The 27,906-nt window shown below is 38.9% G+C and overlaps 1 protein-coding gene across 1 annotated transcript; it reads right to left on the bottom strand.

The window, feature by feature from the left end:
• Positions 1-829: 829 nt before the first annotated feature.
• Positions 830-5,538, bottom strand: LOC133608816 (regulator of G-protein signaling 9-binding protein). The gene has a single exon (XM_061964375.2). The coding sequence runs from the start codon at positions 5,187-5,189 to the stop codon at positions 4,449-4,451; it is 741 nt and encodes a 246-aa protein (XP_061820359.1). The 5' UTR covers positions 5,190-5,538; the 3' UTR covers positions 830-4,448.
• Between the last annotated feature and the right edge of the window lie 22,368 nt (positions 5,539-27,906).

Raw genomic sequence — 27,906 nt, 5'->3', positions numbered from 1 at the left:
TGACGAACGATCCGTCTTCATCATGGATGATGTCATGTGTACAAACCGGGTTTGTGCTAAGAGTGCGAGATAGTGCAGATTTAATCACACAGATAACTTTTGCCTTTGTTTCCTTTAAAACAATCAGATGGCCGCTTTTTGCTTTGTTGACGTGAAGCATGGTTTAGTTTAGCATGGGAGCGTGGGTAAGAATACTGTACAGTAGGCTACGTTTCTGCATGAGCTCCCCTGTTAATCCACTTGGATTACGTGTAGTTTGCATCATCCTGATGGCCACACACTCTGCTTTGTACTTTTTTTTCCCCCTTTCCTTTCTGCCCCCGTTTCCAAAAATAAACGCACCCCTCGACCCTAAAGACAGGTCTGCTTTATCTCACACTGTACCTGAGGTCCATTATCACCACCTATACTTCTAAATGTTTAAAATCTAGTGCAAATATGTTCACAAAGCATAACACTTGCTCCTCATCTCCACTGTTTTTTTGGCTTTTAAACCCACTTTAAGGTGTCTTCTGCCGTTTTAAGGGCAAGGGGAGCAGTGCCCCACTAGAGCCAGCAGAGGGTACTGTTTCTTTCCCAAAACACATCTTATTATCCTTAAAATGTTTTTATTGTAGTTTTCTTAGTGGGTGTGGCTGGACATTTTTTTCATTGTGGGGCACAATAAATTCTGCCTCGCTACATCAGGCCATAACCATAAAAACAAATCCAAGCGATTTTAACGACATTGCGTCTAAGAAGTGTTATGACCACACTGTAAGGAAAACTTGCTTATTGGAGAATAAAGCCCATTTATTACAGGACTACAGTTGTAGGTAAATGCCCCCCCCCCCTTCCCCAAAAATCGTAATTTAGGAGAATTACGTTATGTGGGTTGGGAGTAAACATTGAATAATAATAACGACAGGATATTACAAGGAAAAGGGTTTCACGTCTTAAGATTACAAGAAATCACCAGTGTTTATTATACAAGACTAAAGCCACGATTTAGCATAAATGTGCGTTAAGAAAAGCATTGTTGGGGATTATATTTTAGGATAAATAAGAGTAACAGCTTCAGCACAACTTGAGTAAGAGCTACGTTGACTGAAAGTTTGGGGGAAAAATTGATCGTAAAAATTCGACCTTTTTCTCAGGAAAATACTTTTTTTCCTGTAAAATCGTAGTATTTAACTCTTTAAATCTTAGTCTCTTAAGATTATGACTAGTCCTACGTAATAATCCGACTTCAGTGTGGTAACACTTCTTGTAACATTACGACACTCAGACGAGTTTCGTGGTATTATGACTAACCTTTTAAAAAGGCCCAATATATGACTGAATGTATTTTTTTTTTGGTAATATTGCAATTGTACTCTTTTCTCATTGTAATAACACTTATGTTGACTGAAAATTGGAATAAAATTATATCTCGTTTTTTTTCATCGTTACCATTTAGTCCTGTAACAGTACAACTCGTCTAAGCACAGTGAGACGGCGTGGCGTGGTTGGTAGAGTGGCCGTGCCAGCAACCTGAGGGTTCCTGGTTCGATCCCCACCTTCTACCAACCTAGTCACGTTTGTTGTGTCCTTGAGCAAGACACTTCACCCTTGCTCCTGATGGGTTGTGGTAAGCGCCTTGCCTCCCGCTATCAGTGTGAATGGGTGAATGTGGAAATAGTGTCAAAGCGCTTTGAGTACCTTGGAGGTAGAAAAGCGCTATACAAGTATTTACCATTTACCATTCACAGTGACTTTCATAAAATCAAGACTTTTATGTGCCACTTAATTTTATTTAAAAAAAATACAACTTTCTTTCTCATAATCATGCTATTAGACTTTCTCATTGTGATAACACTTCCATTGACTGAAAATTGGAAGAAAAAAAAGTTGTAAAAATACCACTTTGTTACTGTGAAAATGTGTCCTACTACTGTATATCATGTTTATCTTTTGAAGCATTAGTTTTATAGGAGACTAAAGCTTTGTGACGCATAATATTCCGACTTTAGTCTGGTAATTCTTACCGTAACATTATGACTTTTGTAACCTTTTAGACCCAATATATGACTGAATGTTTTCCTTTTATGTAACATTGCAATTGTACTGGTTTCTCGTTGTAATAACACTTACGTTGACTGAAAATTGGAATAAAAATATTTATTGTGAAAAGGTTCTCTTTTTTTTCATCGTATAACCATTTAGTCCTGTAACAGTGTAACTCGCCCACACACGGTGACTTTCATAACATCACGACTATTAAGTCGCAAAATATGAATTCATTTTCTTAAGATTACAATGTTCTTTCTTGTAATAATGGAATTACACTGTTTTCTCATTGTAACAACACTTTGTGTAACAGTATGACGAGTCTCGTAGCACAGTGACTTGTGTAACATTACGACTTATGTCACAAAAATATCGCTGTTGCTCTCACTTTATACTTATAACTAGAGATGTCCGATAATATCGGCCGATAAATGCTTTAAAAATGTAATATCGGAAATTATCGGTATCGTTTTTTTTATTATCGGTATCTTTTTTTTATTTTTTATTAAATCAACATAAAAAACACAAGATACACTTACAATTAGTGCACCAACCCAAAAAAACTCCCTCCCCCATTTACACTCATTCACACAAAAGGGTTGTTTCTTTCTGTTATTAATATTCTGGTTCCTGCATTATATATCAATATATATCAATACAGTCTGCAAGGGATACAATCCGTAAGCACACATGATTGTGCGTGCTGCTGGTCCACTAATAGTACTAACCTTTAACAGTTAATTTTACTCATTTTCATTAATTACTAGTTTCTATGTAACTGTTTTTATATTGTTTTACTTTCTTTTTTATTCAATAATTTTTTATTTATTTATTTATCTTATTTTATTTTATTACATTTTTTTAAAAGTACCTTATCTTCACCATACCTGGTTGTCCAAATTAGGCATAATAATGTGTTAATTCCACGACTGTATATATCGGTATCGGTTGATATCGGTATCGGTAATTAAAGAGTTGGACAATATCGGATATCGGCAAAAAGCCATTATCGGACATCCCTACTTATAACATTATAAGACTTCTATCCTACTCTAAAGTTTTTTCTCACAACCTTTTATTATTTTATTATGTTGCTCAGTGGCCTTGTGGTTAGAGTGTCCGCCCTGGGATCGGTAGGTCGTGACTTCAAACCCCGGCAGAGTCATACCAAAGACTATAAAAATGGGACCCATTACCTCCCTGCTTGGCACTCAGCATCAAGTGTTGGAATTGGGGGTTAAATCACCAAAATGATTCCTGAGCGCGGCCACCGCTGCTGCTCACTGCTCCCCTCGCCTCCCAGGGCGTGGAACAAGGGGATGGGTCAAATGCAGAGGGTAATTTCACCACACCTAGTGTGTGTGACTATCGTTGGGACTTTAATACAACCTTATTCTCACATCGTTTTTTTCTTCATAATAATACAAAAATGTTATTTGTATCGATCTCCAGTACTTTTCTTTTCAGTGTGGCCATAATAAACAGTAATACTGATTAATGTAATGTTTGTGCACTTTTGCAATTGAAATGTAAACAGAAAGCGGGCGCGTGAGCCAGTTTGAGCAGTTTTTGATTCTCAAACTGTGGTACGGCTCCATCTAGTGCAGGGGTGTCAAACGTACAGCCCGAGGGCCGGATCAGGCCCGCGAACAGGTTTTATCCGGCCCGCAGGATGAATTTGCTCAGTATAAAAATTAACCTGAAATTTTTGAATGAAAGAAACTGCTGTTCTAAATGTGTCCACTGGATGTCGCAATAGAAACTATTTGTATCTTTGTCGATGATGCTACATATGTACAAAATAAACCACATGTTAGTGCATCAGTCGAGGAAAATTATCAAACTACGTAAATAACATCCTGTAATTTGATTTTGATATAATCTTGATAGATTGAAAATGAACACCAATGAGTTGACTGATGAACATTATCGCATAATATAAATAATAACAAATAAATTATTAACTGCAACATGTATGTGTAAAAAAAAAACAACAACAACATTATGATTTGTACATTTTCAAAATGTGCTTGTTCTATTTTTAAACAATCTGAAGTTATTTTTAAGTTATCCTGCCGTGATTTTACCAGTCTGGCCCACTTGGGAGTAGATTTTTCTCCCATGTGGCCCCCCGATCTAAAATGAGTTTGACACCCCTGTTCTAGTGGTATGTCAAACAATCACTTGGTTAAAGTACAGTGTTTTATTTACCTACATTCAAACACAGTGTTACTGTTCAAACTGTGTGTAACGTTACAGTGGTCAAACATATACTTGTTAAATAAAAACCTCCGCCTTGTGTTTAATGAATACTTAGGCGTACTACGCTACCGTACTTTAATGCTGGTCGTTATGGTGGTACTTGGAGAGTGTGAGAGAACCATTGAAGCACTGATCACGTAACCTACCCTACCACTCTTTCAGGACATGTTGATGACCAGATATCCCAGGACCACGGCCACGGTGACAATGACAAAGAACACCACCACGGCGCAGATGGACGCAAAGCCGGCGTCCCTGCCACCTCCCCCGTCCTCATCCTTGGGTTCCTCCTCGCAGATGGAGATGACGCCCACGGAGGAATTTCCCACACTCATGTTGGACTTGAGCTCGGCGCCCGCCTCCTGCTTGGCTTCCACGGCCCACGGCGCCACCTGCACCTTCATCTCCATCTCCTCCATCATCTGGCTGACCTGGCAGATCTCCGCCTGCAGGTCGCGCAGGTCGGCGGTGTCGATGTTGCTGTCGGCCTCGTACTTCATGTTCTGCACGCTCATGGCGCGCGCCGCCACCGTGCCGGTGCTGCCCGTCATGCCCGTCTGGATGAGGTGCCGCGTGGGCACTTTGAGCGGGAAGTCCTGGCCTATCTCCAGGGAGCGCTTCATGTCCACCTCCAGCAGGTCCATGCTGCTGGAGAAGAGCACCCACAGGCGCTCGTACTCGGCGCGGTCCTCCTTGCTGAGGCTCTTGTCCTTCAGCAGGGAGGTGAGCTTAGTCCGGTTGGCCGCGGCCAGCTCCTGCGCCTTCTTGCGGGTCCTCTTCAGCTCCTCCCGCAAGTTCTGCGAGTCCGAAGTGCTGCCCAGCGCCACGACCAGGTGCCGGTAGCAGGCCGTCACTTTGTTCAGCGCGTCGAGCATAGTTTTACACTCCTCCTTGCCCATGGCCGCCTCTTCCTCTTCTTCCTCCACAGGAATATGACCGACGAGAGAGAAATGGCGAGCTCCCCGACAGACGGCTTGTCTGCTATGTGAGTACAAATTCCTTCCTCGCCATGCTTTAGCCCCTTTCTCCTTTTACGCAACGATGTTTTTTTTTTGGGATTTTATATATCGCAAAGGAATATCCTCACTCAGCTACAGGTGGTGAAGCCAAAAAAAAAAAAAAAGTCAAAAAATAATAAACGGAGAACATGAGAACGTTAAAGAGAGAAAAAAGAGGTCCATCCCTACTCGTCTTTTGTCGTGCATCCGCCGGGTGTTGCTTAATTGTCCTTAAAGCGCCTTCTCTGCTCACGTGTGCGCGCATAAGTGATGTGCACGGTGGCAGGCTGCAAGGGGGGCGGGGCGAACACAAATAGGGGCGGTTCCAACCTCGGCGATTGGCTCTCGTAGATGCTCGTCATGTTGTGCCACAAAGCCTTAAAGGGAAACCACTTTTTGGGGGGGGGGGGGGATTTTGCCTATAATTCACAATCCTTATGAGCAGGGGTCCCCAAACTACGGCCCGTGGGCCGAATCCGCCCCCCCAGCATCCAAAATCCGGCCCACAGGAAGGCCCAATTTTTTATTTTTTTATTTTTTTAATCTTTCCTTTCTAATCCATTTTCTACCGCTTGTTACTCTTGGTGTCTCCTAGCCGCTCAGGCAAATCATACTGTCTAAAAATTAATTTTTCCATCGATAACGTGACAATGTTAAATGTTGATGAACATCAATGTTAATTGATGTTAAATGACAAAACGGATTATAAAGACAATGTATATATGTATATTATATATATATATATATATATATATATATATATATATATATATATATATATATATATATATATATATATATATACAAACAGCCTTGCCCCCGGCCAAATTTTTTTAACGCGGCCCCCGAGTCAAAAAGTTTGGGGACCCCTGCTTATGAGAGACAAGAACAAATACCCACCCATCCATTTTCTACCATGAATTGATTAACGTGGACCCCGACTTAAACAAGTTGAAAAACTTATTCAGGTGTTACCATTTAGTGGTCAATTGTACGGAATATGTACTGTTGCATTTTGGACCAGTTGTTCCTCCCAGGGAATTCAAGTCACAAGTCGCTCCCAAGCTCTTTATGACACTTAAAGCTGAGTTGAAAAACCACCAGAGACAGAATAGGTATTTTGTAATATATTTGCAAAGCTTTGCATATACATTCAGACCAGTCCAGCATAGAACATTCAATAGCGTCGCCAAGATGGTCTGCCCCCCCGACCAAACCCTCTCCCCTCTTAAGTCCCTGGCAGTCATGTCTCTCTAGCCAAAACAAATGCCCATTATCGCTCTTTCTAACATTCCAAAGCTTCAAGGTTAACACACACAGTTTACTTGCAGACAAACAGAAAGAGAACAAATGGAAAAACACAAGCTGTTTTCAAATATGACTATGAAATAAAAGAAGTAACACTTAAATTCGGATATATGTAAATATCTGCCTCCGACAGTACTGTACTGTGCAATCTACTAATAAAAGTTTCAATCAATAAATCAAAACCGCTTGTCCCTTTCGGGGTCGCGGGGGTTGCTGAAGCCTATCTCAGCTGCATTCGGGCGGAAGGCGAGGTACACCCTGGACAAGTCGCCACCTCATCACAGGGCCAACACAGATAGACAGACAACATTCACACTCACAGTCACACACTAGTATGTCTTTTTAAATGCATTCTAACTCGTACATATGAGTCACCCTTTGAAATACTTGCTATAGTTCAAGACTAACGGTCATTTGAAAAACAGCACTGCACATCCTAATGGCGGCTAGGGTTGCAATTAAAGGGGTGGAAAGTTTCCGGTAAATTCCCGGAAACTTTCCGGAAATTTACCACGGGAAGTTAAGCTCGGGAAGTTTGGAAATTTTTACCATTTTTGGATTATTCAAAGTTGGACACCGTCCATCTTATTCTGTAGAATAAGATAGGCACCAGCCCCCGCGACCCCAAAAGGGACAAGCGGTAGAAAATGAATGAATGAAGATGAGAAGCTTGTAAAACACTAATTCAATGCCACACACAGATATAAATAGTCAGCTAAACAATTGGAGTAGTCTTTAAAAATATTTTACTGATGGACAAATGAATAGAAATAGGCTAGATGAATAAATGAACACTCAATCAGCATGCTAAATCAAACTATAACCTACATTCTTGTATGACAATAGAATGGCTAGCAGAACAGAAGGCAGAGGAAATTACACGTTTTGATTTACTATTTGCTAGTTGAACTTTACAGATCACAAAAAAGGTACATTCGGATCGCTAATGTTGTTAGCATAAATGAATGTAATTTAACATAGAGAAAATTAGCATCACGGCTAACGGAGAAATATTTTCGTTTCATTATGAGACTGTGGTGGTACATAAACCTAGCTAGCTAGAGATATTGTCCCCAAAATCATTTAACAAGTACAGGAACAGCTAGCTAGCTTGAGTGGAAGTCTGCTGGAGTAGTCTACAGTCATACAGTAACAAGCAATTACACCTCTATTCAACTTAAATACCACAGATCAAATATATTTACCCCAGTAATATCATCAAAACTTACTGGCCTCAATAGCCCTGCTGTAGTGTGTAGCATGCTGGGAATTATCTGTGCATGTGATGGAAGAATGCACTGCACATGTGATGGAGGAATGCACAGTGTAGGGTTGAAATTCTACTGAATTTGCTTTAAATCAGGTTGTTTTAGCTAATAATCATGCTGCAAGAGCTAGCATGTTGCATTCAATGTTTATTCCCATTAATTTCTCGTTAATTCCCGTTAATTCCCATATATTCCCATTAATTCCCATGGAAAGTTTCCAACTTTGAATATTCCCGGAACTTTGCAACCTTAATGGCGGCTACAGTTTTGATGTTAAAGGTTGAATAAAATTATGTAGAATGCCTGAATGATATTCGGTACTACACCGCCTCTAAAAAGTACCGGTTTTAGCTACTTCTAAATCACTAATCCTCGCCTCCATGGCGACAAATAAAGTACGTTTCTTACAAGTATCATCCCTGCAGGACGAGGAATAGCTAAACATGTTTCACTACACACCGTAGCTCACCGGCGTCACAATGTAAACAAACGCCATTGGTGGATCTACACCTAACATCCACTGTAATGATACCAAGTACAGGAGCGTATCTTGCCGATACTACTATGATTAAATCGATATTTTTTAGCATCACAAAATCTTTTTTCGTTTTTTTAAATGTATATTACCGTATGTGTATAAACTCAGGAAATATGTCCCTGGACACATGAGGACGTTGAATATGACCAATGTATGATCCTGTAACTACTTGGTATCGGATTGACACCTAAATGTGTGGTATCATCCAAAACTAATGTAAAGTATCAAACAACAGAAGAATAAGTGATTATTTCATGTTCTATTTACAATAGTGTAGATAGGACATGTTAAAAGAGAAAGTAAGCAGATATTAACAGTAAATTCACAAGTCGATTAATAATTAATTTTCTACCAGTTGTCCTTCATAATTTTGACAAAATAATAGAATGGAAAATGACACAATATGTTACTGCATACGTCAGCAGCTAAATTAGGAACCTTTGTTTGTTTACTTACTAATAAAAGGCAAGTTGTCTTGTATGTTTACTATTTTATTTAAGGACAAACTTGCAATAAGAAACACATGTTTTATTGTACCCTAAGATTTTTTGTTAAAATAAAGCCAATAATGCCAGTTTTTGTGGTCCCCTTTATTTAGAAAACTATCGAAAAGTTCCAAAAAGTATCAAAATACATTTTGGTACCGGGACAACACGATTTCTCACCTGGATAGTAAAATGATGTTGACATAAACTGAGAGGTTGGTAAACTCTGACACAGTTTACCAACCATTGGTTTACTGAAATGGTGAAAAAGACCCAAAAAGACGCTTTGTTCCACCCCCTTTTTTTTCTTCGTGAATAAGACTGCTTGTATGAGAGATTTTAGATGCAAGCACTTTGAATTGGCTTGTGTACTTGTTTTTTTTCTGATATCAGACCAATATCAATATCGGATTTGGACACCCCTATCGATTATTTTAGTAATCAGTTGATTAGTTTGTTCAAGTAGTCCAGTCATCAGATAACACACACGTTACAGCCCCAATGCGTGAATAATTGAAATAAATAATAATTGTTATAATTGCCATAACTTTCTTTTCTTTTCTTTTTACTAAAAATAATGCACATCATCAACATTGAAATTGCACTTTTAACATGTGTACATTAATAAAAATAGTTAAATAAAAAATACTCTTCACTGTCATCATTGGGGCGGTATAGCTCGGTTGGTAGAGTGGCCCTGCCAGCAACTTGAGGGTTCCAGATTCAATCCCCGCTTCCGCCATCCTAGTCACTGCCGTTGTGTCCTTGGGTAAGACACTTTACCCACATGCTCCTAGTGCCACCCACACTGGTTTAAATGTAGCTTAGATATTGGGTTTCACTACGTAAAAGCGCTTTGAGTCACTAGAGAAAAGCGCTATATAAATATAATTCACTTCACTTCATCCGCCACTCACCACTGCTCTCATGTGTGCTCTATTCCAGTGGTCGTGTGGAAACTATATCCGCGTATTTAAAAGTTGCGGGCACTCCATGCAAGTAATCAAAGCATTTTTATTTATTTATTGAATCAATCAATATAATTGATTAATTTTTGTAGCCCTAAATAATATTAAAGGTATAAATAAAGAGAAAAAGTAAAGATAAATCTGTCAGTGTTGAAACTCTACAAAAACTACATTACATGAGTAAAGACCCAGTCTTTGTTTGGGCAAACTGACAATAAGTGAGACAGAGTATTTAAATCAAAACATATTTTTGCCGTAAAACCAAATCATACAAAAACCGAGGTACCACTGTATTAAAAAATGAAAAAAAAGTGCCATTAATGGCTCACCCTGGTAAGATGCTTGCCCAGTACAGCCAACCAGGGAGTAAAGGCCACTTTGTTACCACTACATTGCTGGGATAAATGTCTTGTTTACCTGTGCGGCTCTACCTGCTGTGTTGAGAGGTGGCATGCAGGCTGTGTGGCTTCTGCCACACTGCTTTGCTCTTTTTGCATTATTGAAGCGGATGGTGCCTAATGATCCGCTGACAGCGGTGTAACACTAATAGACTTAAGCACAGAGAGAGAGCGCTTCAGGAAGTAATGGAATGGGGAGCCTGGGGTCTATGTCAGTGCCATGTAAACAAAGCAGAGCATTAGAACCAAGTCCTATTAGATGGTGCGGCTGACCAAGATGACTTAATAGGTCAGATGTTTTTGTTTCTGTTAGGATCTTGGCAACATCTTTCCTTTTGAATGTGTTTCCATGGCAACTTGTAACCTCCCGCTGATGTGTTTTTACCAAAGTATTCAACACAAAATATATATTGAAGTATACATTTGACATTGTAGAGATGAAAATATTTAGTTGTGCGTCACAGCTCCTAATTTGCAGCCTGCCAACTGAAAGCAATCGTCGACGTTGATAGAAAGAGATAGCGTGTTAGATTGAAGTACAGGGGATGAGTCAGACGCGCCGTAGGTCGATTGCTCTCAGACAGATCGCATCAGTGTGATTTCCTTTGCAGAGGCTTGTTATGGTTTGCTCTTACATGGACGGGAAGTGCAAGATATTGCTGTTGCCTGTTGGACGTGTAAATGTTTACATTGTGATTTGTCTCTTTGTAAAATGTAGTCCAAGAGCACATGTAGTCCCACACTCTCAAAAGTAGTTTTTTGACAGATTTTAAAGGGGAACATTATCACAATTTCAGAATTGTTAAAACGATTAAAAATCAGTTCCCAGTGGCTTATTATATTTTTCGAAGTTTTTTTAAAAATTTACCCATCACGCAATATCCCTAAAAAAAAGCTTCAAAGTGCCTGATTTTAACCACCCGTCCATTTTCCTGTGACGTCACATAGTGAAGCCAACACAAACAAACATGGCGGAAAGAACAGCAAGCTATAGCGACATTAGCTCGGATTCAGACTCGGATTTCAGCGGCTTAAGCGATTCAACAGATTACGAATGTATTGAAACGGATGGTTGTAGTGTGGAGGCAGGTAGCGAAAACGAAATTGAAGAAGAAACTGAAGCTATTGAGCCATATCGGTTTGAACCGTATGCAAGCGAAACCGACGAAAACGACACGGCATCCAGCGACACAGGAGAAAGCGAGGACGAATTCGGCGATCGCCTTCTAACCAACGATTGGTATGTGTTTGTTTGGCATTAAAGGAAACTAACAACTATGAACTAGGTTTACAGCATATGAAATACATTTGGCAACAACATGCACTTTGAGAGTGCAGACAGCCCAATTTTGATCAATTAATATATTCTGTAGACATACTCTCATGTCAGCAGGCCAGGGAAGCTAGGGTCGATATTCTTCTCTTGATCATCTTGGGACGGTGTGAGCCAAGACATCCAGGGGGGTTTAGCTCGCTCGTCTGCGGGAACAAACTGCCGCCATTGCTTGCCGTGCTACCGAGGTCCTTTGTCCCTGAATTGCTCACACACTCCAGCAGATTCAATGGGGGTCTGGCGGCAGATTTCTTTGACTTTATCGTTGGAAATGCATCTGCTTTGAGTGTCGCGGGATATCCACACATTCTTGCCATCTCTGTCGTAGCATAGCTTTCGTCGGTAAAGTGTGCGGAACAAACGTCCATTTTCTTGCCACTTTCGCATCTTTGGGCCACTGGTGCAACTTGAATCCGTCCCCGTTCGTGTTGTTACACCCTCCGACAACACACCGACGAGGCAAGATGTCTCCAAGGTACGGAAAACAGTCGAAAAAACTGAAAATAACAGAGCTGTTTTGACCCGTTGTTTGAGAAAATGGCGGATTGCTTCCCGATGCGACGTCACGTTGTGACGTCATCACTCCGAGAGCAAATATTAGAAAGGCGTTTAATTCGCCAAAATTCACCCATTTAGAGTTCGGAAATCGGTTAAAAAAATATATGGTCTTTTTTCTGCAACATCAAGGTATATATTGACGCTTACATAGGTCTGGTGATAATGTTCCCCTTTAAAGATGATAAAAAATACTGTTAAAATGGGAGTCAGCGTTGTAGCCTTCAAAGTCCTCTAAAACAACTTCAAAAACCCTCCATCAACGCTTTATATACACACTGCAAGTCTATATATAATGTAGTAACAGACAAGTTCATAACAATATGTAATATGTTCAATATTTACCATATTTGATCATTTTAATCATTTCCGGGACTGATTTGGTTGAGGTGTACCTGTGATGAAGGTTGCAGACCTCTGTCGTCATTTTGAGTGGGAGAACTTGCACAGTCGGTGGCTGACTAGATGCTTTTTTGCCCCACTGTATGTACCAAGTCAGACCTACACTGTTCCAATGTCAATTTCTCTGATGATGCAATTGTTGATGACTGAAGTGTTGATTCCAACCAAACTTAACACCCCCCATATCCCACACCCCGGATTGTAAATAATGTAAATAATTAAATTTATATACTGTGATGATTATCTTGTGTGATGACTGTATTATGAAAATAGTATATATCTGTATCATGAATGTAGTAAGTCAGGAAAACATGATTTAATGTTCAAAATAAATGTAAAACACAAACCAGGAACTAGGAATAGCCAAACTGAAAACAGGAACCAGCAAACAGAAAAACTGGAAACAGCTAATGGCTAACAAGATCTAGCTAACAGGAAATAACAAAACAAAAGAGCTAGGAGACAGCAAACTGTAAATAGCTATTAGGAACTATCAAACAGGAACAGCTTAGCGCAAACAACGACAAGTAGTAGACAATGACATCGACAATACTCCAGCACAGACTGGATGGCAAAGCAGGTTTAAATAGCAGCTGGCTGATTGACACCAGGTGTGGCCAGGTGCCAATCAGCTGTAGCTGAGCGGAACCAGCGCTTAGGGAGACAAGCAGGAAACAACCAAAATAAAAGCGCTGACAGGAAATGAAGACAAACAGAGGAAAAACTAAAACAAAACAAAACTGTCAGGGACAATCCTGACAGTTATATAAATATACTTCACTCACTTCACTCATTACTGTCTGGCGAGCTCAGCTGTGTACAAACAAAACATGAAATGTGGGCTAACACGTTACAGATACTGTATTATGATGGTTCATGTTTTTCTGTCAGTACAGATCGGTGTTGTATCGCAGTGTTATGCATTACAAACTCAAACGCGATTTGTGTTGACTTGCATATCTATTGCCAAAGCTAGCTTTTACAGCTAATACCATAGCACGTCGATGTGTTACTACGATAAAAAATTAGTTCCTCAGTTCGCTCTTATTAAACGGGTTATGGAACGTGAATTAAGTATTCGGTGACGGTTTCTGAATGCATTTTAAAGTGATTTAGTGGTAGAATTGATTGCTCCCATTAGCTGCATTGCTAGCCACCTAGAATGAGCAGATTTTTACATGTTAGAAGTCGAAAAAAAACATAACCTTTTGTCTTCTTGTCTCTCATAAGGATTGTGAATGATAGGCAAAATGCCCAAAAAAAGTGCAGTTCCCCTTTAACTATAGTTATACTACTATTAGTATGCCCTATTTTAAATACTACTAATAGTAGGTATTGTCGATGAGCTAAACATATATTAATGCAGCAAATTTGTACTTTATATTACCTTGCTTGTACCCTTTGTTGGTAATATAGGCAAGGGAAGGCAAGTTTATTTATAGAGCACAATTCGTACACAAGACAATTCAAAGCGCTGTACAAAAACACTACAAGATGGCAAAACTAAAAATAAAATAATCATAATTCAAATTAAAAACCTAAAATAAAATCATCATAAAAACTGTTGTAATTCAAATTAAAATCAAAGAGTGTAGATACAATACTTTCAGTTGCCTTATGCACAATCGAATAAAGTGTTTTCAGCCTGGATTTGAACATTGCAAACATTGAGGCCTGTTTATCATTTTTAGAAATACTATTCCAGATTTTAGAAGCATTAAACTAAAACGCAGCCTCACTATGTTTGGTTCTTACTCTGGGCACCAACAGGAGACCACTGCCTGAGGTTCTCAGAGCTTGAGATGGTTCATATGGCTCTAACAAGACCATGAAAAGACTTGTACACAAGTGGAGCTGTTTTGACCTAAGCACTGGACTAATATGGTAATATGTCCCAATTTTAGTCACGACTCGAGCAGCAGCATTTTTTATGGACTGCAGCTGCTTTACAGCTCTTTTAGAGAGCCCAGTGAGAAGTAAAGAGGGGTACTACTGGACTCTTCAAGACCTATATTGTACTTTTGATAGAATATTCTTTAAAAATGTATTCTTTAAAAATGTATCCAGTTTAGCCACCCCAGGCTAAACTGGGGCCCCAAACAGAATTGTATTGAGACTCCCTTCCCATTACAAAATCTTGTTACGCTTTTTTATTTATGTAAAACTATTTTTGTTAAATTTTTAATCGAACATGAATTTAATTTGGTGTTTTGTACTAAAACAAATTAATGGTAACCAAATTGTTCAGTATTATGTTTAGTGCAAAAAAAACAATTTCAACATTATTAAAACATATATTTGTCCAGGGTGTACCCCGCCTTCCGCCTGAGTCCAGCTGGGATAGGCTCCAGCACCCCCGCGACCCCAAGAGGGACAAGCGGTAGAAAATGGATGGGTGGATATTTATAAACCTTCCTAAACCAACTACTGCAGGGATTTGAACCAAGTACATCTGGCTTAGAAAACAAAGATTAAAGCTGTGTGCCAAGGGGAACTTTGCCTTTATATTTCTGTCAGTGGCTGCACTGCAAAAAAGAGCTAAGATAAAAAAGACTAGATTTTAGGAAAAACTAGTGAAATTACAGGACATCTAGAAATTAGCAGGACTTTTGAAATGAAAATATTCTGAAAACAAGCATTATTTAAATTGCATTTATTAAAAAGGAACTGTGCTTTTTTGGAATGTTGCCTATTGTTCACGATCATTACAAAAGCCATGACAGTGGATGTTATTTGTATTTTTAATTTTGTTTATATTTGGGCATTCTAAATATTAAATAAATGCAATCAAAAGTCAGCTTACAATGGAGCCTATGGGAGCTGCGCAATGCCGCCTATAAAGCCCTTAGAAAACATCCAAACACTTCTTTTAGGGTTTGATATACACTATGTAAGTATATATGTAATGTAGTAACAGGCACATTTATAATAACATTTAATATTTACATATTTTGATCATCTTAAGCATATGCGGCGCATTCATTTATTTTCATTTTTTTATGATCATTATTGATTTTTGCTCACTGCAGACTTCATGAAAGACAATAAACATAATAAAACATCACTTACTGTACAATATCTGCTCTCATTAAGATGCCGACTGCTAGGCTGTTCATATATTCCCATTTAGGTGAAAAATGTCTCATAATCCTCACAAAGAAAGTGGAGTGAGGGGGGGACCAAGTGTCTTCATGTGTCGTCCTAAATCGCTGTCAAAGTGTACCAACTTGTGAGAATACCTACTCAGACGTCTTCTGTTCAGGTGAGATGCATGATTTTTGATCGAGAATAAACTTTCAGGAAGCAGGGAAGCGAGGAAACAGCAGACCACTCAATGATGTAAACATAGGGACACACAGTAGTGATCACGGTGCTGCTATAAATAGTTTTTCCTGTGTTAGCGATTATAATAACAATATCACTAATACTTGGTTAATATTCAAGTCACAAAATGTAAATGGAGTATTGTTGGTGCTTTTTGGATGGTTATTTATTGGCTTTAATAGGACGGAATAGAAGATTTCCTTTTGACTCCGCTGTAAGCGGACTTCTATTTACGTTTATTTAATATTAAGAAAGCATTTTAAAAAAATCTGTCGTCATGTCTTTCATAATGATTGTGAACGATAGGCAAGACTCCAAAAAAGTGCAGTTGCTCTTTAAATAAAGCATTCTGGGGATGTTTCAGAATCTTTAAACAAGATGTTCTATGTGGGGGGAAAAACAACATATCTTATTTGAATAGTTGTTTTTTAACTAAAACAGACAAAAAAAATATTATTCATGGTAAAAGTAAGATTAGGCGATGACTAAAAATCAGTAAATAGTTCTTAAAACTAGGGAAATTTCTCGAAACACGTTTTTTAAATCTTAACAAGTGGCAAATAATTGGCAGTGTGACAGCAGGTTTCATTCATTCATTTATTCATTAAGTGACATTTCTGATGCTCTTCTTCATGCAACCCACCAACCCCCACAGATTGCAGCCCTGCCTGTACAGAAATGTTCTTGTCTCATACGTCCATTTTTGAGCGTGTAGAAACTGATGAATGAATATGCTGCAAAGCTGCATTTTTGCAATAATTAAATCTGAGGAATCGAAGATGTCAGGTTTGTTGTCAATTGTGAAAACATAATAACGCAGGGTTTGCAGACTTAAGGTCAGGGACCCAAGGTGGGCCTGTTTTGATCGGCAGAAATAAAAAAATTATACATTTTAGCCATCAGTCAATTTTTTGGCAAATAGCTTGTTGACTCATGATTATTATAGTAAATATTTTCGGGGGGGTTTGATATTAAGGGTGTAACAGTGAATTGTGTCAATGCACCATCTGGTTTTTCGGTCAGGCATACCGAGTTCCTACTGAGTCATGGCAGGGAGATGGTGAAGCTTCAAAACTTCTGTGCACGTGTGTGTGTGTGTGTGTGTGTGTGTGTGTGTGTGTGTGTGTGTGTGTGTGTGTGTGTGTGTGTGTGTGTGTGTGTGTGTGTGTGTGTGTGTGCCTCATTAGAAGATGCTGTGATGGAGACATAGAGTTCCAGTGGGGGTTGTTCTGTGAGTGATCCTGCTCGTGACCCCAGAGGATGTGTTATCAGCCCCCATCAGTGACATATGCAGATGACCTTACAATCATGGAGCTCCTGATGGGAAACATGCAGTGACTTGCACTGTAGGGGGCTTGGAATCTGACTAGTCAACAACAACATTAGATACAAAAAAGCTGTGTTAAATTACCAGAATAATAATGCTCAATATTGATTGGTAATAAATATTGTGGTTAATATTGATTGGTAATAAATATTGTGGTTGTACGATTATGTTGCATCCAAAGCTGCCAAACTATGTGTTACGTCATATGAGACTACAGTACAGCTCAGCATCTCAAGCATTAACTCTTTGCTTGTTCTTTGGCTTTTTTGCGCATTTTGTTTTTTTTTATGTCTCCACAGACTGGACCATAGAAAGGGAAATGATCACAACCTAAAAAATCAGTATACAGGCCTCGGTCCTGGCTGCTATAGGGACACAAAGTACAAAATATGCCCATAAAAACAGTCGTATAGAGAGGATCTTTGACTAGTGTTTTTAAGTAGATTTTTAAATACAGCAGTGGGCTCCTTCTGTTGTAGAGAGGATCTTTAACGAGTGTTTGCGCAATAGATTCTTAAAAAGAACATAATGCTCCTGTCAAAATGAAGTGACAGGCAACATAAAATGAAGTGGCTGGCCATTTAAATATGAAGTGGAAGGCCAAATAAAATGAAGTGGCAGGCCGCCAAAAATAAAGTGGCGGGCCATTTAAATATGAAGTAACAGGCCACAAAAGATGAAGTGGCAGGCTACATAAAATTAAGTGGTAGGGCATATAAAATGAAGTGACAGGCAACATAAAATGAAGTGGCTGGCCATTTAAATATGAAGTGGAAGGCCAAATAAAATGATGTGACAGGCCGCATAAAATAAAGTGACGGGCCATTTAAATATGAAGTAACAGGCCACAAAAGATGAAGTGGCAGGCTACATAAAATGAAGTGGTAAGGCACGTAAAATGAAGTGACAGGCCACATAAAATAAAGTGGTGGGCCATTTAAATATGAAGTAACAGGCCACAAAAGATGAAGTGTCAGGCTACATAAAATTAAGTGGTAGGGCACGTAAAACGAAGTGGCAGGCCAAATAAAATAAAATGGCGAGCCTTTTAAAATGAGGTGGCAGGCAACTTAAATATGAAGTAGCAGGCCACATAAGGTGAAGTGGCCGGCTACATCAAATGAAGTGAAAGGCCACATAAAATGAAGTGGCAGGCCACTTAAATATGAAGTAGCAGGCCACGTAAGATGATGTGGCAGGCGACATAAATTTTGTGGCATACCATTTAAATATGAAGTAGCAGGCCACGTAAGATGATGTGGCAGGCCACATACATTTTGTGGCATACCATTTAAATATGAAGTAGCAGGCCACATAAGATGATGTGGCAGGCCACATAAGATGATGTGGCAGGCCACGTAAAAAAAGTGGCGGGCCATTTAAATATGACGTAGCAGGCCACATAAGGTGAAGTGGCAGGCTACATAAAATTAAGCGGTAGGCCACGTAAAATAAAGCTGCAGGACATTTAAATATGAAGTAGCAGGCCACGTAAGATGATGTGGCAGGCCACGTACATTTTGTGGCATACCATTTAAATATGAATTAGCAGGCCACATAAGATGATGTGGCAGGCCAAATTAAATGAAGTGGTAGGCCACATAAAATAAAGTGGCAGGCCATTTAAATATGAAGTAGCAGGCCACATAAGAATGTGGCCCCTGGGCCCTGACTTTGACACCTGTGATATTGACTGATGTGTTTGCAGTTCTGGTCATTCAGAGGATCTTTATTTTTGTCAAGGCTAAATTCTTGATGCGTGTGAATGTGAGTGTGAATGGATGGATGGATGTCTTGTTGATGTCATCAGTATTGCAGGTGCACCTGATGAAGTGTCCAGTAATATTTCAATGATATATCAGACTGCATATGTTTTCATCATCTTGTAAACCCCTGTCATGTTTATGCAGTGTTTACACTGCATAAAAGTGACATCTGTCTACGACACACGTTTAAAGTGGCCCATCTTGTGTGCGACCTTTTAAAAAATCCACCGGATTTGTTTTGGCACATTAAAAACAAAAAACCCTTCCATGCACTGCATTTTAAAGCTGATTAGGAAGCTGAGGCATTTGTTGTTGTTGTTGTTGTATTTAGTTGACTCAACTGCCATGGAAATTTACTTTTGGTGATATGTTTGTATTCATGATACATTTGGTGTGGTATCCTCAAAACATTGTATGTCTCAATCTAATATGGAAATAAAACAAAAGCAAATGTAAGAGGAACTTTTTCATACTGACGCTGACGCCGTAAATGATCAGTGGACAGTAATCCAGATTAGCGAGGCTGTCAAAGATCCTGGCTTTAGCAATATAATGCTCGCTAATGCATCTTCTGATGGAGGCCGTCGTCTCGCACGCCCTTCCTTATTGCATGGATTCGGTGCTTTGGCAGGAAATGGAGCCTGCTCGCCGCTTACAGTCCACCTTTTGTGAGACGTGCCGGTCAAAAGAAGGCCAAATAAGATGGGAACTCTCCAGCAAACGTCATATTTACTTTGTGTAATGCGGTCATCCCAGATTCTTAAGGTCAACGTGTTTATTCAATGCTACTCTATGTCCACAATGCAATAGATCTCAAAAACTGCAGAGCACTCCTGTTGTATAGAGCAGTGTTTTTCAACCTTTTTTGAGCCAAGGGACATTTTTTGCGTTGAAAAAATCCGGAGGCACACCACCAGCAGAAATCATTAAAAAACAAAACTCAGTTGACAGTAAAAAGTCGTTGTCGCAATTGTTGGATATGACTTTAAACCATAACCAACCATGCATCAATATAGCTCTTGTCTCAAAGTAGGTGTACTGTCACCCAGAGGTGGGACCAAGTCATTGTTTTGCAAGTCACAAGTAAGTCTCAAGTCTTTGCCCTCAAGTCCGAGTCAAGTCCCGAGTCAAGACAGGCAAGCCCCGAGTCAAGTCCAAAGTCAAGACTGGAAAGTCTCAAGTCAAGTTCTAAGTCCTGCATTTTGAGTTTCGAGTCCTTTCAAGTCCTTTTAACCACAGACTAATATATTAACACAGATTGTGTATGCTTTTCAAACGCTGTATTTATTTATTAAAACAAGTGCATTTTAAATTGCAGGAAAGAAAATTGTGCTGACATTGCACTTTATAATAGCACTATTAACCAGTCATTTTAAACATTAACTCATTCCTTTACAGAACAAACACATTGAAAAATAAAGTGCAAATGTACTTATTTGTACAAAAGTGTTAACATTGAAAAAACATGACATATACGTGAACATAACAAAAAAGTTGTACTTTTTATATGTCAGGGCCCTATGCTGCATTGCATTTGCAAAAGACCAAATTAGCCAAGAGTCTGTCAGTCATTTGTGCACGATGGGGGCGTAGTATGATGCCACCATGGCTGAAAACTCGCTCCACTGGAGCACTGGAGGCAGGCACTGCCAAGACTCTCATGGCCACTCGGAACAGTGAAGGAAGAGTCTTCATGTTCAATGCCCAGAACAAAAGGGGGGAGAGAGTTGTTTTGGGTTGGTGCACTACTTGTAAGTGTATCTTGTGTTTTTTATGTTGATTTAATTAAAAAAAGAAAAAAAAAAAAAAAAATTCTTGTGCGGCCCGATACCAATCGATCCACGGACCAGTACCGGGCCGCGGCCCGGTGGTTGGGGACCACTGAGGTAAACAACCAACATGTATGTCAGAAAGCTAGCTAAAACGGTACACATATTCATAATATAGTATACATTTTAACTGACCTTTATTTGACTATTTTTGTCTTTTTTTAGGTGGCTAAAATACGCGGTGCTGCTGACCGCCGTCTAACGTTACGTGTGATATATTGACTAACGTAACCCTGCTTAAAAAAAATCACTGAACAAAAAGTATGAATAAGGTAGTGAACTGCAACAGATTCCCGTGTTTGCAATAACGTTATAACGTTAGTAATTTTCGAACCGCATGTGTTGCATACTGCAAACCGTTTTGTGTTGACCACCTCGTAATTTTTATACCCAAACAAAATTATTTTAGGTATCATTTTTTGTTCACTGGTGTGTGGTTTGGACATGTCTTCTTCGTTGGTTGTCCTGCAATTTGATTGGATGAATGCTGTGTGATGAAAACAAAGTAGATCTAATTTGATTGGCTGTTGTACTGAGACCACACCAGCTGACACACGCAACGCTGATAGACAAGTACACAATGAAAAATACGGAGCGCTCCCGAATAACTTTTTCATCTTTGGGTTTTGGGGAAAGTAGCAAGTCATGTCAAGTCATGTCAATTCAAAAGGCTCAAGTCCAAGTGAAGTCACAAGTCATTGATGTTAAAGTCTAAGTCGAGTTGCAAGTCTTTTTACATTTTGTCAAGTCGAGTCTAAAGTCATCAAATTCATGACTCGAGTCTGACTCGAGTCCAAGTCATGTGACTCGAGTCCACACCTCTGCTGTCACCACCTGTCACATCACACCGTAACTTATTTTGAGTTTTTTGCTGTTTTCCTGTGTGTAGTGTTTTAGATCTTGTCTATTTTGTTGGCTTTTTTTCTCTTTTATTGGTATTTTCCTGTAGCAGTTTCATGTCTTCCTTTGAGCAATATTTCCCGCATCTACTTTGTTTTAGCAATCAAGAATATTTCAGTTGTTTTTATCCTTCTTTGTGGGGACATTGTTGATTGTCATGTCATGTTCGGATGTGCATTGTGTACGCCGTCTTTGCTCCACAGTAAGTCTTTGCTGTCGTCCAGCATTCTGTTTTTGTTTACTTTGTAGCCAGTTCAGTTTTAGTTTTGTTCTGCATAGCCTTCCCTAAGCTTCAATGCCTTTTCTTAGGGGCACTCACCTTTTGATTATTTTTGGTTTAAACATTAGACATCTTTTTACCTGCACGCTGCCTCCTGCTGTTTCCGACATCTACAAAGGTTTAACAATCAATTAAATAATTTATGAACGACTGCATTTTCTCCGACTTAACTTTCACATGTCCCACTAAACACACCAATAAACTTGTTTATATATGTACAATAAAACTCCTCATAGGAAGCTGCCATTTGTTATATTTTGTATAACTTTGTGACATGATACAAAGCACATTAATAAACATAAATGTGACAGATTGTAGCCAAAGGCTGATTTCCATCTGCATCTCATTGCAAAGAAACAGGCCCAGGGCTCCCACTAATTCAGCCTTTACAGTGATTTGTATTTTTCATGCACTTATTTTTGCTGTATTTATCTGGCACAATTGGAAAGCCGGTCCCTGAAAATAATGCCTACATTAAACCGGTCCGTGGTGCAAAAAAAGGTTGGGGACCACTGATATAGAGGCTGTTTGACTCGTGTTTTACAGTACTGTAGATCCTTAAAAACAGCAGGCTGTCACATAAAGGATATCTAACTAGTATTTTTGCAGTAGATCTTTAACAACAACATTGCACTCCTGTCTTATAGAGACTGGTGACTTTACATTTTCTTAAAAACAGCAGCGCTCTCTTGTTATACAGAAAATATTTGCTAATTGTTTTTGCGGCATTTGACTTATGTAAATATAGTGTTGAACATGGTTTTGTAAAACAATTTGTTTATTGCTTGTTTGGCAATTGAGTTTTCAACATGATAACCAGTGTTGGGTTAGTTACTGAAAACCAGTAACTAGTTACAGTTACTAGTTACTTTATTTCAAATATAACTCAGTTACTAACTAAGTTACTTACACCAAAAAGTAATGCTTTACTGTGAAAAGTAACTATTTAGTTACTTCTTTTTTTCTTTAAGGCTCCCATTAATGCCCTTTTAACCTTCATTTCAGTACTGTTATTGCACTGGAGAATAATACAATCTGTTGATCAACTTGACATGCATTTGCATCACTGAACTTTGCTAAACAATGTGCTCTACATACAACACACAAAGACAAAGATATGTTTCAAAGGGCCAATTTGTTTCAGGCCAGAACAAATTGACAAAACTATTTTAAATAGCTGCAACATAACATACATAAGTAACAAACAGCATAATAACAATATAGCTGTAAACCTGGCTTCACCCAAGGAAGGCACACATGACATACACAAAGCCTAACCAGGCATTTGTTTTCTCTAAAGGAATTCGGAAATAAAACCATGTCTTTAGGAGATCAACACTGTACTGAAGCCCAGAACACTCTACACATTTCCCCAGTTTTAGTTTAGAGATAAGGAAAGATTTGCCCGGCCCACTATGATCCCTCTTTATGTTTGTGAACTTTATAGTCTATACATTTAGAGTGATGTGATAATCAAACACTCAAGAAGTCTAGAATGAAAGAGTATATACATAAGAGAATTGACATAGAGTATGTACCTTCAGTGCTGAATGATGAGCAGAGGCAGAGTTTGGAGTGTTTTCTTTAGCTTGCTTTCCATGTTTATGTACACACTGTCCACTGTGTCCAGCTGCCTGAAAGCGGGTGACTCCACTGTAGAAATAGCCTGCATGTCTTCTAGCACATACGCTGCAATGTCTCTATCAATGTTGTCCTGGCTAGCAGTCCCTCCGTTAAAATCCAGCCGCAGTTGGAGGTGGAGGTGAAGTGTGTCTCTCTTTACTAGCTTCGTCGAAGCATGTTGTTTTTGTAGGTGTTTCAGCAGATTTGAGTTGCTGTTTTGGGCAGTAGATAGGATCTTTGATCCAAGACACAACTTACATTTAACTAAAATGTTCTTTACTTTGTGCTCGACAAAAGAAAAGTAGTGAGAATATCTCCATGTTAAGAAACTCGGCTTCTGGCTCCGCCATGATGTTTTGTTAGTAAACACAGACACCCCCCCCCCCCCCCCCCCCCCCCCCCGTTCTCACCCACACAGAGCGCGCCTCTTCTTTTCCTTGTGACACAGAAGGACGACACAGCTGCGCTCCAATAAAACACACTCAGATCTTCTGTTTCTAACCGATACTACATAAAAAATAACGTAAAATAACACAGTAATGCATCATGTAGTAACGGTAACTGAGTTACTGAATATAAAAAAATAACGCGTTAGACTACTAGTTACCGCCGAAAATAACGGTGTAGTCCCAACACTGATGATAAAACAAGAATGACTACGCAATAGTCCAGTACCTTACTTCAATCAGACATTGAAATTGCCTTAAAATGGAACCATTACAAACATACAGTATGTATTGATGTATTGTACTATAAATAGCAGGAAAAAAACATCTCAGAAGCATGTGACCGGTTGTTTATGTGGTTTAGGTATCTCCGTTTAGGAGAGGCAGACACACGAGGAGCTGGGATGGAGGATGTTTGTGGTATTAAGGGGAAGATTTGGGTCGGGGAAGGCGGGTAGTGGCGGCGGTTATGGAGAAAGAGCAAGTCTGTCTTTGTTGAATTATTGATGGAGCGCTTCCTCTGTGCGGTCTCTTACATGGTGCAGCATGAAACAGCGGCTCGAGCTGTGAATTAACCCGCCAAGAAGACTTTCACACACACACAGCCCTCATCTCTAAAGCCACGCTATGCTGACCCTAAAAGCCCCCCTACGTACTGTCTGCTGGTAACTTGTTATGGATTGCTGCAAATCTGATGGAGAAATCTGTAGAGTGCATGCAGCCGCACATGGACAAAAGTATTGGGACGGCAGGTTGTTAAACAAGAAGTGAAGATGAGGGAAAACATGCAGTCAATAACAATATGTGAGGTCAGAGGTTTCCTTACCATCTCTGTTCAAGTCCATCCCAAATGTGTTTGATGGGCTTTTTCCTCCAAGAAAGCCTTAATAGACCTAGCCTGTGCACTGGGAATCAGAGGATTGTCCAAAATGTCTTAGTCAGAAGACATAAACATGTTATTGCACCGCCTCCAAAGTCTTACTCGAAGATGGAAATTGTGTACTAAACTGGAAGAAAACATGGACAGTATTTATTTATTAGGGATGTGAATCTTACAACAACGCAATTTGATTAGGATTCTTGGGGGGGATGATTCAATTCAGCATTGATTCTCGATTCAACGCAATTCTTGTTTCAAACCGACTCTCGCAATTTATAATTTGATGTATGAGTTATAAAAAATAACTGGCAGGTCATAAAAGCTCCTCTTGGCTGCTGGCGTATGTGCGTAAGTGCAGAGATGGCCTTAAAAATGTATTTTTAGAAATCCATCTTTAAAATGTTTTTTTTAATAATTCTCAAAAATTAGGAATCAATTCACAATCAGACTAAATAAGAATTGCGATTTAAATGTAAATACATTTTAACAGCACTCATAGTATACATTACATTAAAAAAAAGTGGCCAAACTCATGTTTCTGCACCTAACCATGTGAGTTACAGTGTAAAACAAATCTGCACAATTTACGGTAAAATACCGGCAGCTGTGTTTGCCGGGAATTCACCGTTAAAATATACAGTCACAATATTTATTTTTATTTTTTTTTAAACCTATAGAATTTACAGTAGAATATTGGCAGCTAAGGTTGCCAGGAACTCATCGTAAAACTAATTAGTGCCAATGTTAGTGTTGCCAATCAGCCTATGCATGTCTTCGGAGGTGGGAGGTAGTCGAAGTAGCTGGAGAGAACCCACGCAGTCACGGGGAGAACATGCAAACTACACACACAAAGACCCCCAGCCCGGCAATCAAACCAAGGACCTTCTCACTGTGATGCGCGAACGCTAATAACAGCTCCACCGTGCTGCCCTGTCACCAATACTGTGAGCGGTACATGAGGATTTCAACTTGAAAGTATTATTTTGTACAACCTTTCACTGGACAACATGGCTTTCCTCAGTATGTTCCTTCAAGTGAGCTATTAAAAATTAGCCTTAAATGCTCAGTATCTGTTAAATAGCTGCTTGCGACCAGTTCCAACACACTTAAACACTAAGCGTGGTTCATTTCGATGCAGTTTGCAATGAAGCACATGGACATAACCCCTCAATGTCTGAAACCACCTGCCACAAAAAAAATTGTTAGCCAAAATTTAACTATAAGCTAATGCTGTAATACAAACCCCAAAACAATTAAGGTATGCTGTAAATTTGAATGTACAATCTGCAAAATCTTTTTTTTTTTAGACAGAATAATACCGTACATTTTCGAGTAATTGCATGCTTGGGACCAGGGGCGCCGCTAGGGATTTTGGGCCCCATGAAAAGAATCTTTACAGAGCCCCCAACACAGTGTCATTATTTTTTCTGTATTATAATTTCATCATCATTAGGGGCCTCCATCATGGGCCCCTAGAATCCGTCTCCTTTACCCCCCCTTTTCGGCGCCCCTGCTTGGAACATTACAGCATTTGCAAATGCATTGTATTTGTTTTAGTAATTAAGGTTATCTACTGTTTGGTTTTGGTTTGCAGAAATCCGCTTCATTTGCTACCATGATAAACTATTTTGGATTTTAAGGTGTTTTACTGTTGCAACTTAATAATTGCTTGCGGTAGGTTTAACAGTACCCGCGACCCCGAAGGGAATAAGCGGTAGAAAATGGATGGATGGATGGAAGGTTTAACAGTAATTTTTTACAGTGTAACGAAGTATTGAATACTGCATATCTTTAAGATAGTCATTGTTATATATTGTAAATTATGATTTTTGTATTTAATTGTTTTTATTGTTGTAGTAGTAGTATTTAAATATGTATTTCATATAAGGATGTAAAGATTACTATATGTATTATATAATAATGATAAACTGCAGTAAAATTCCTGACGGTTAGTATTACCGTTTGAATTTCAAATTATTTTATGAGACATCCTGGATGAAAACCAACACTTCCAATTCAATCTGATGGAGCTTAAGAGGTGCTGCAAAGAGCAATAAGCGAAATTGCCCAAAGATAGGTGTGCAAGGCTTGTGGCATCGTATTCAAAAAGACTTGAGGCTGTAATTGCTGCCAAAGGTGCATCAACAAAGTATTGAGCAAAGGCTGTGAATACTTATGAACATGTGATAAAAAATTTAAAAAAAAAAACCAATTTGCAAAGTAAAATTTAAAAACACCTTTAACATTGTCACTAAGAGGTATTGTTTGTGGAATTTTGAGGGCAAAATGAATGTATTCCATTTTGGAATAAGGCTTTAACATAACTAAATGTGGAAAAAGTGAAGTGCTGTGAAAACTTTCCGGATGCATCTGGAACATATACGTGCAAATAATAAAATTCAATATTTATCGATTGATAGATGGATAGAAGTTTCTGTCTAATAATGCCAGGAATGGAAAAGAAAAGTAAAATAGTGATTCCTAAGAAAAGAAAACATCCATGGCCACTGGTCAGAGTACACTGCAAAAACTGAAATCAAAGTAAAATTAAATATTTCAAATAAGGGTGGTATTTGCTTATTATCTGTCTGATAAGATAATTCTTCTCACTAAGCAGATTTTATGTTAGAGTGTTTTACTTGTTTTAAGGGTTTTGGTCCTAAATTATCTCAGTAAGATATTACAGCTTGTAATATTTATGACCTATATTGAGTAAAACATGCTTGAAACTAGAATATCAACTGTTGCAAAGCTGTGTCATCAACACTTACAAGTATAAAACTACTTTTTTAAAGTAATAATTTCTTACTTCAAGCATGAAAAAAAAAAAATCATGACTTTGACACAATTGTGTCTCATCATTAAAACAGATGACAGCCAAATGGACTTTGCTGTTTTATTTACAGTGAAACAATAGAAAATACGTACTCATATAGTAGTACAGTTGGCACAGTACAGTAAACTGACAGTTAATATTTAAACATTTGA

This window comes from Nerophis lumbriciformis, linkage group LG06, assembly GCF_033978685.3.
Source record: "Nerophis lumbriciformis linkage group LG06, RoL_Nlum_v2.1, whole genome shotgun sequence".
Taxonomy (NCBI): Eukaryota; Metazoa; Chordata; class Actinopteri; order Syngnathiformes; family Syngnathidae; genus Nerophis; species Nerophis lumbriciformis.
Note: the sequence above shows the minus strand (reverse complement) of the source record. Positions and strands in the feature narration are given on the sequence as shown.

Bases quoted from the DNA above. Each gene is read 5' to 3' on its own strand.
- LOC133608816 (XM_061964375.2), bottom strand. From the start codon at position 5,189: ATGGGCAAGGAGGAGTGTAAAACTATGCTCGACGCGCTGAACAAAGTG.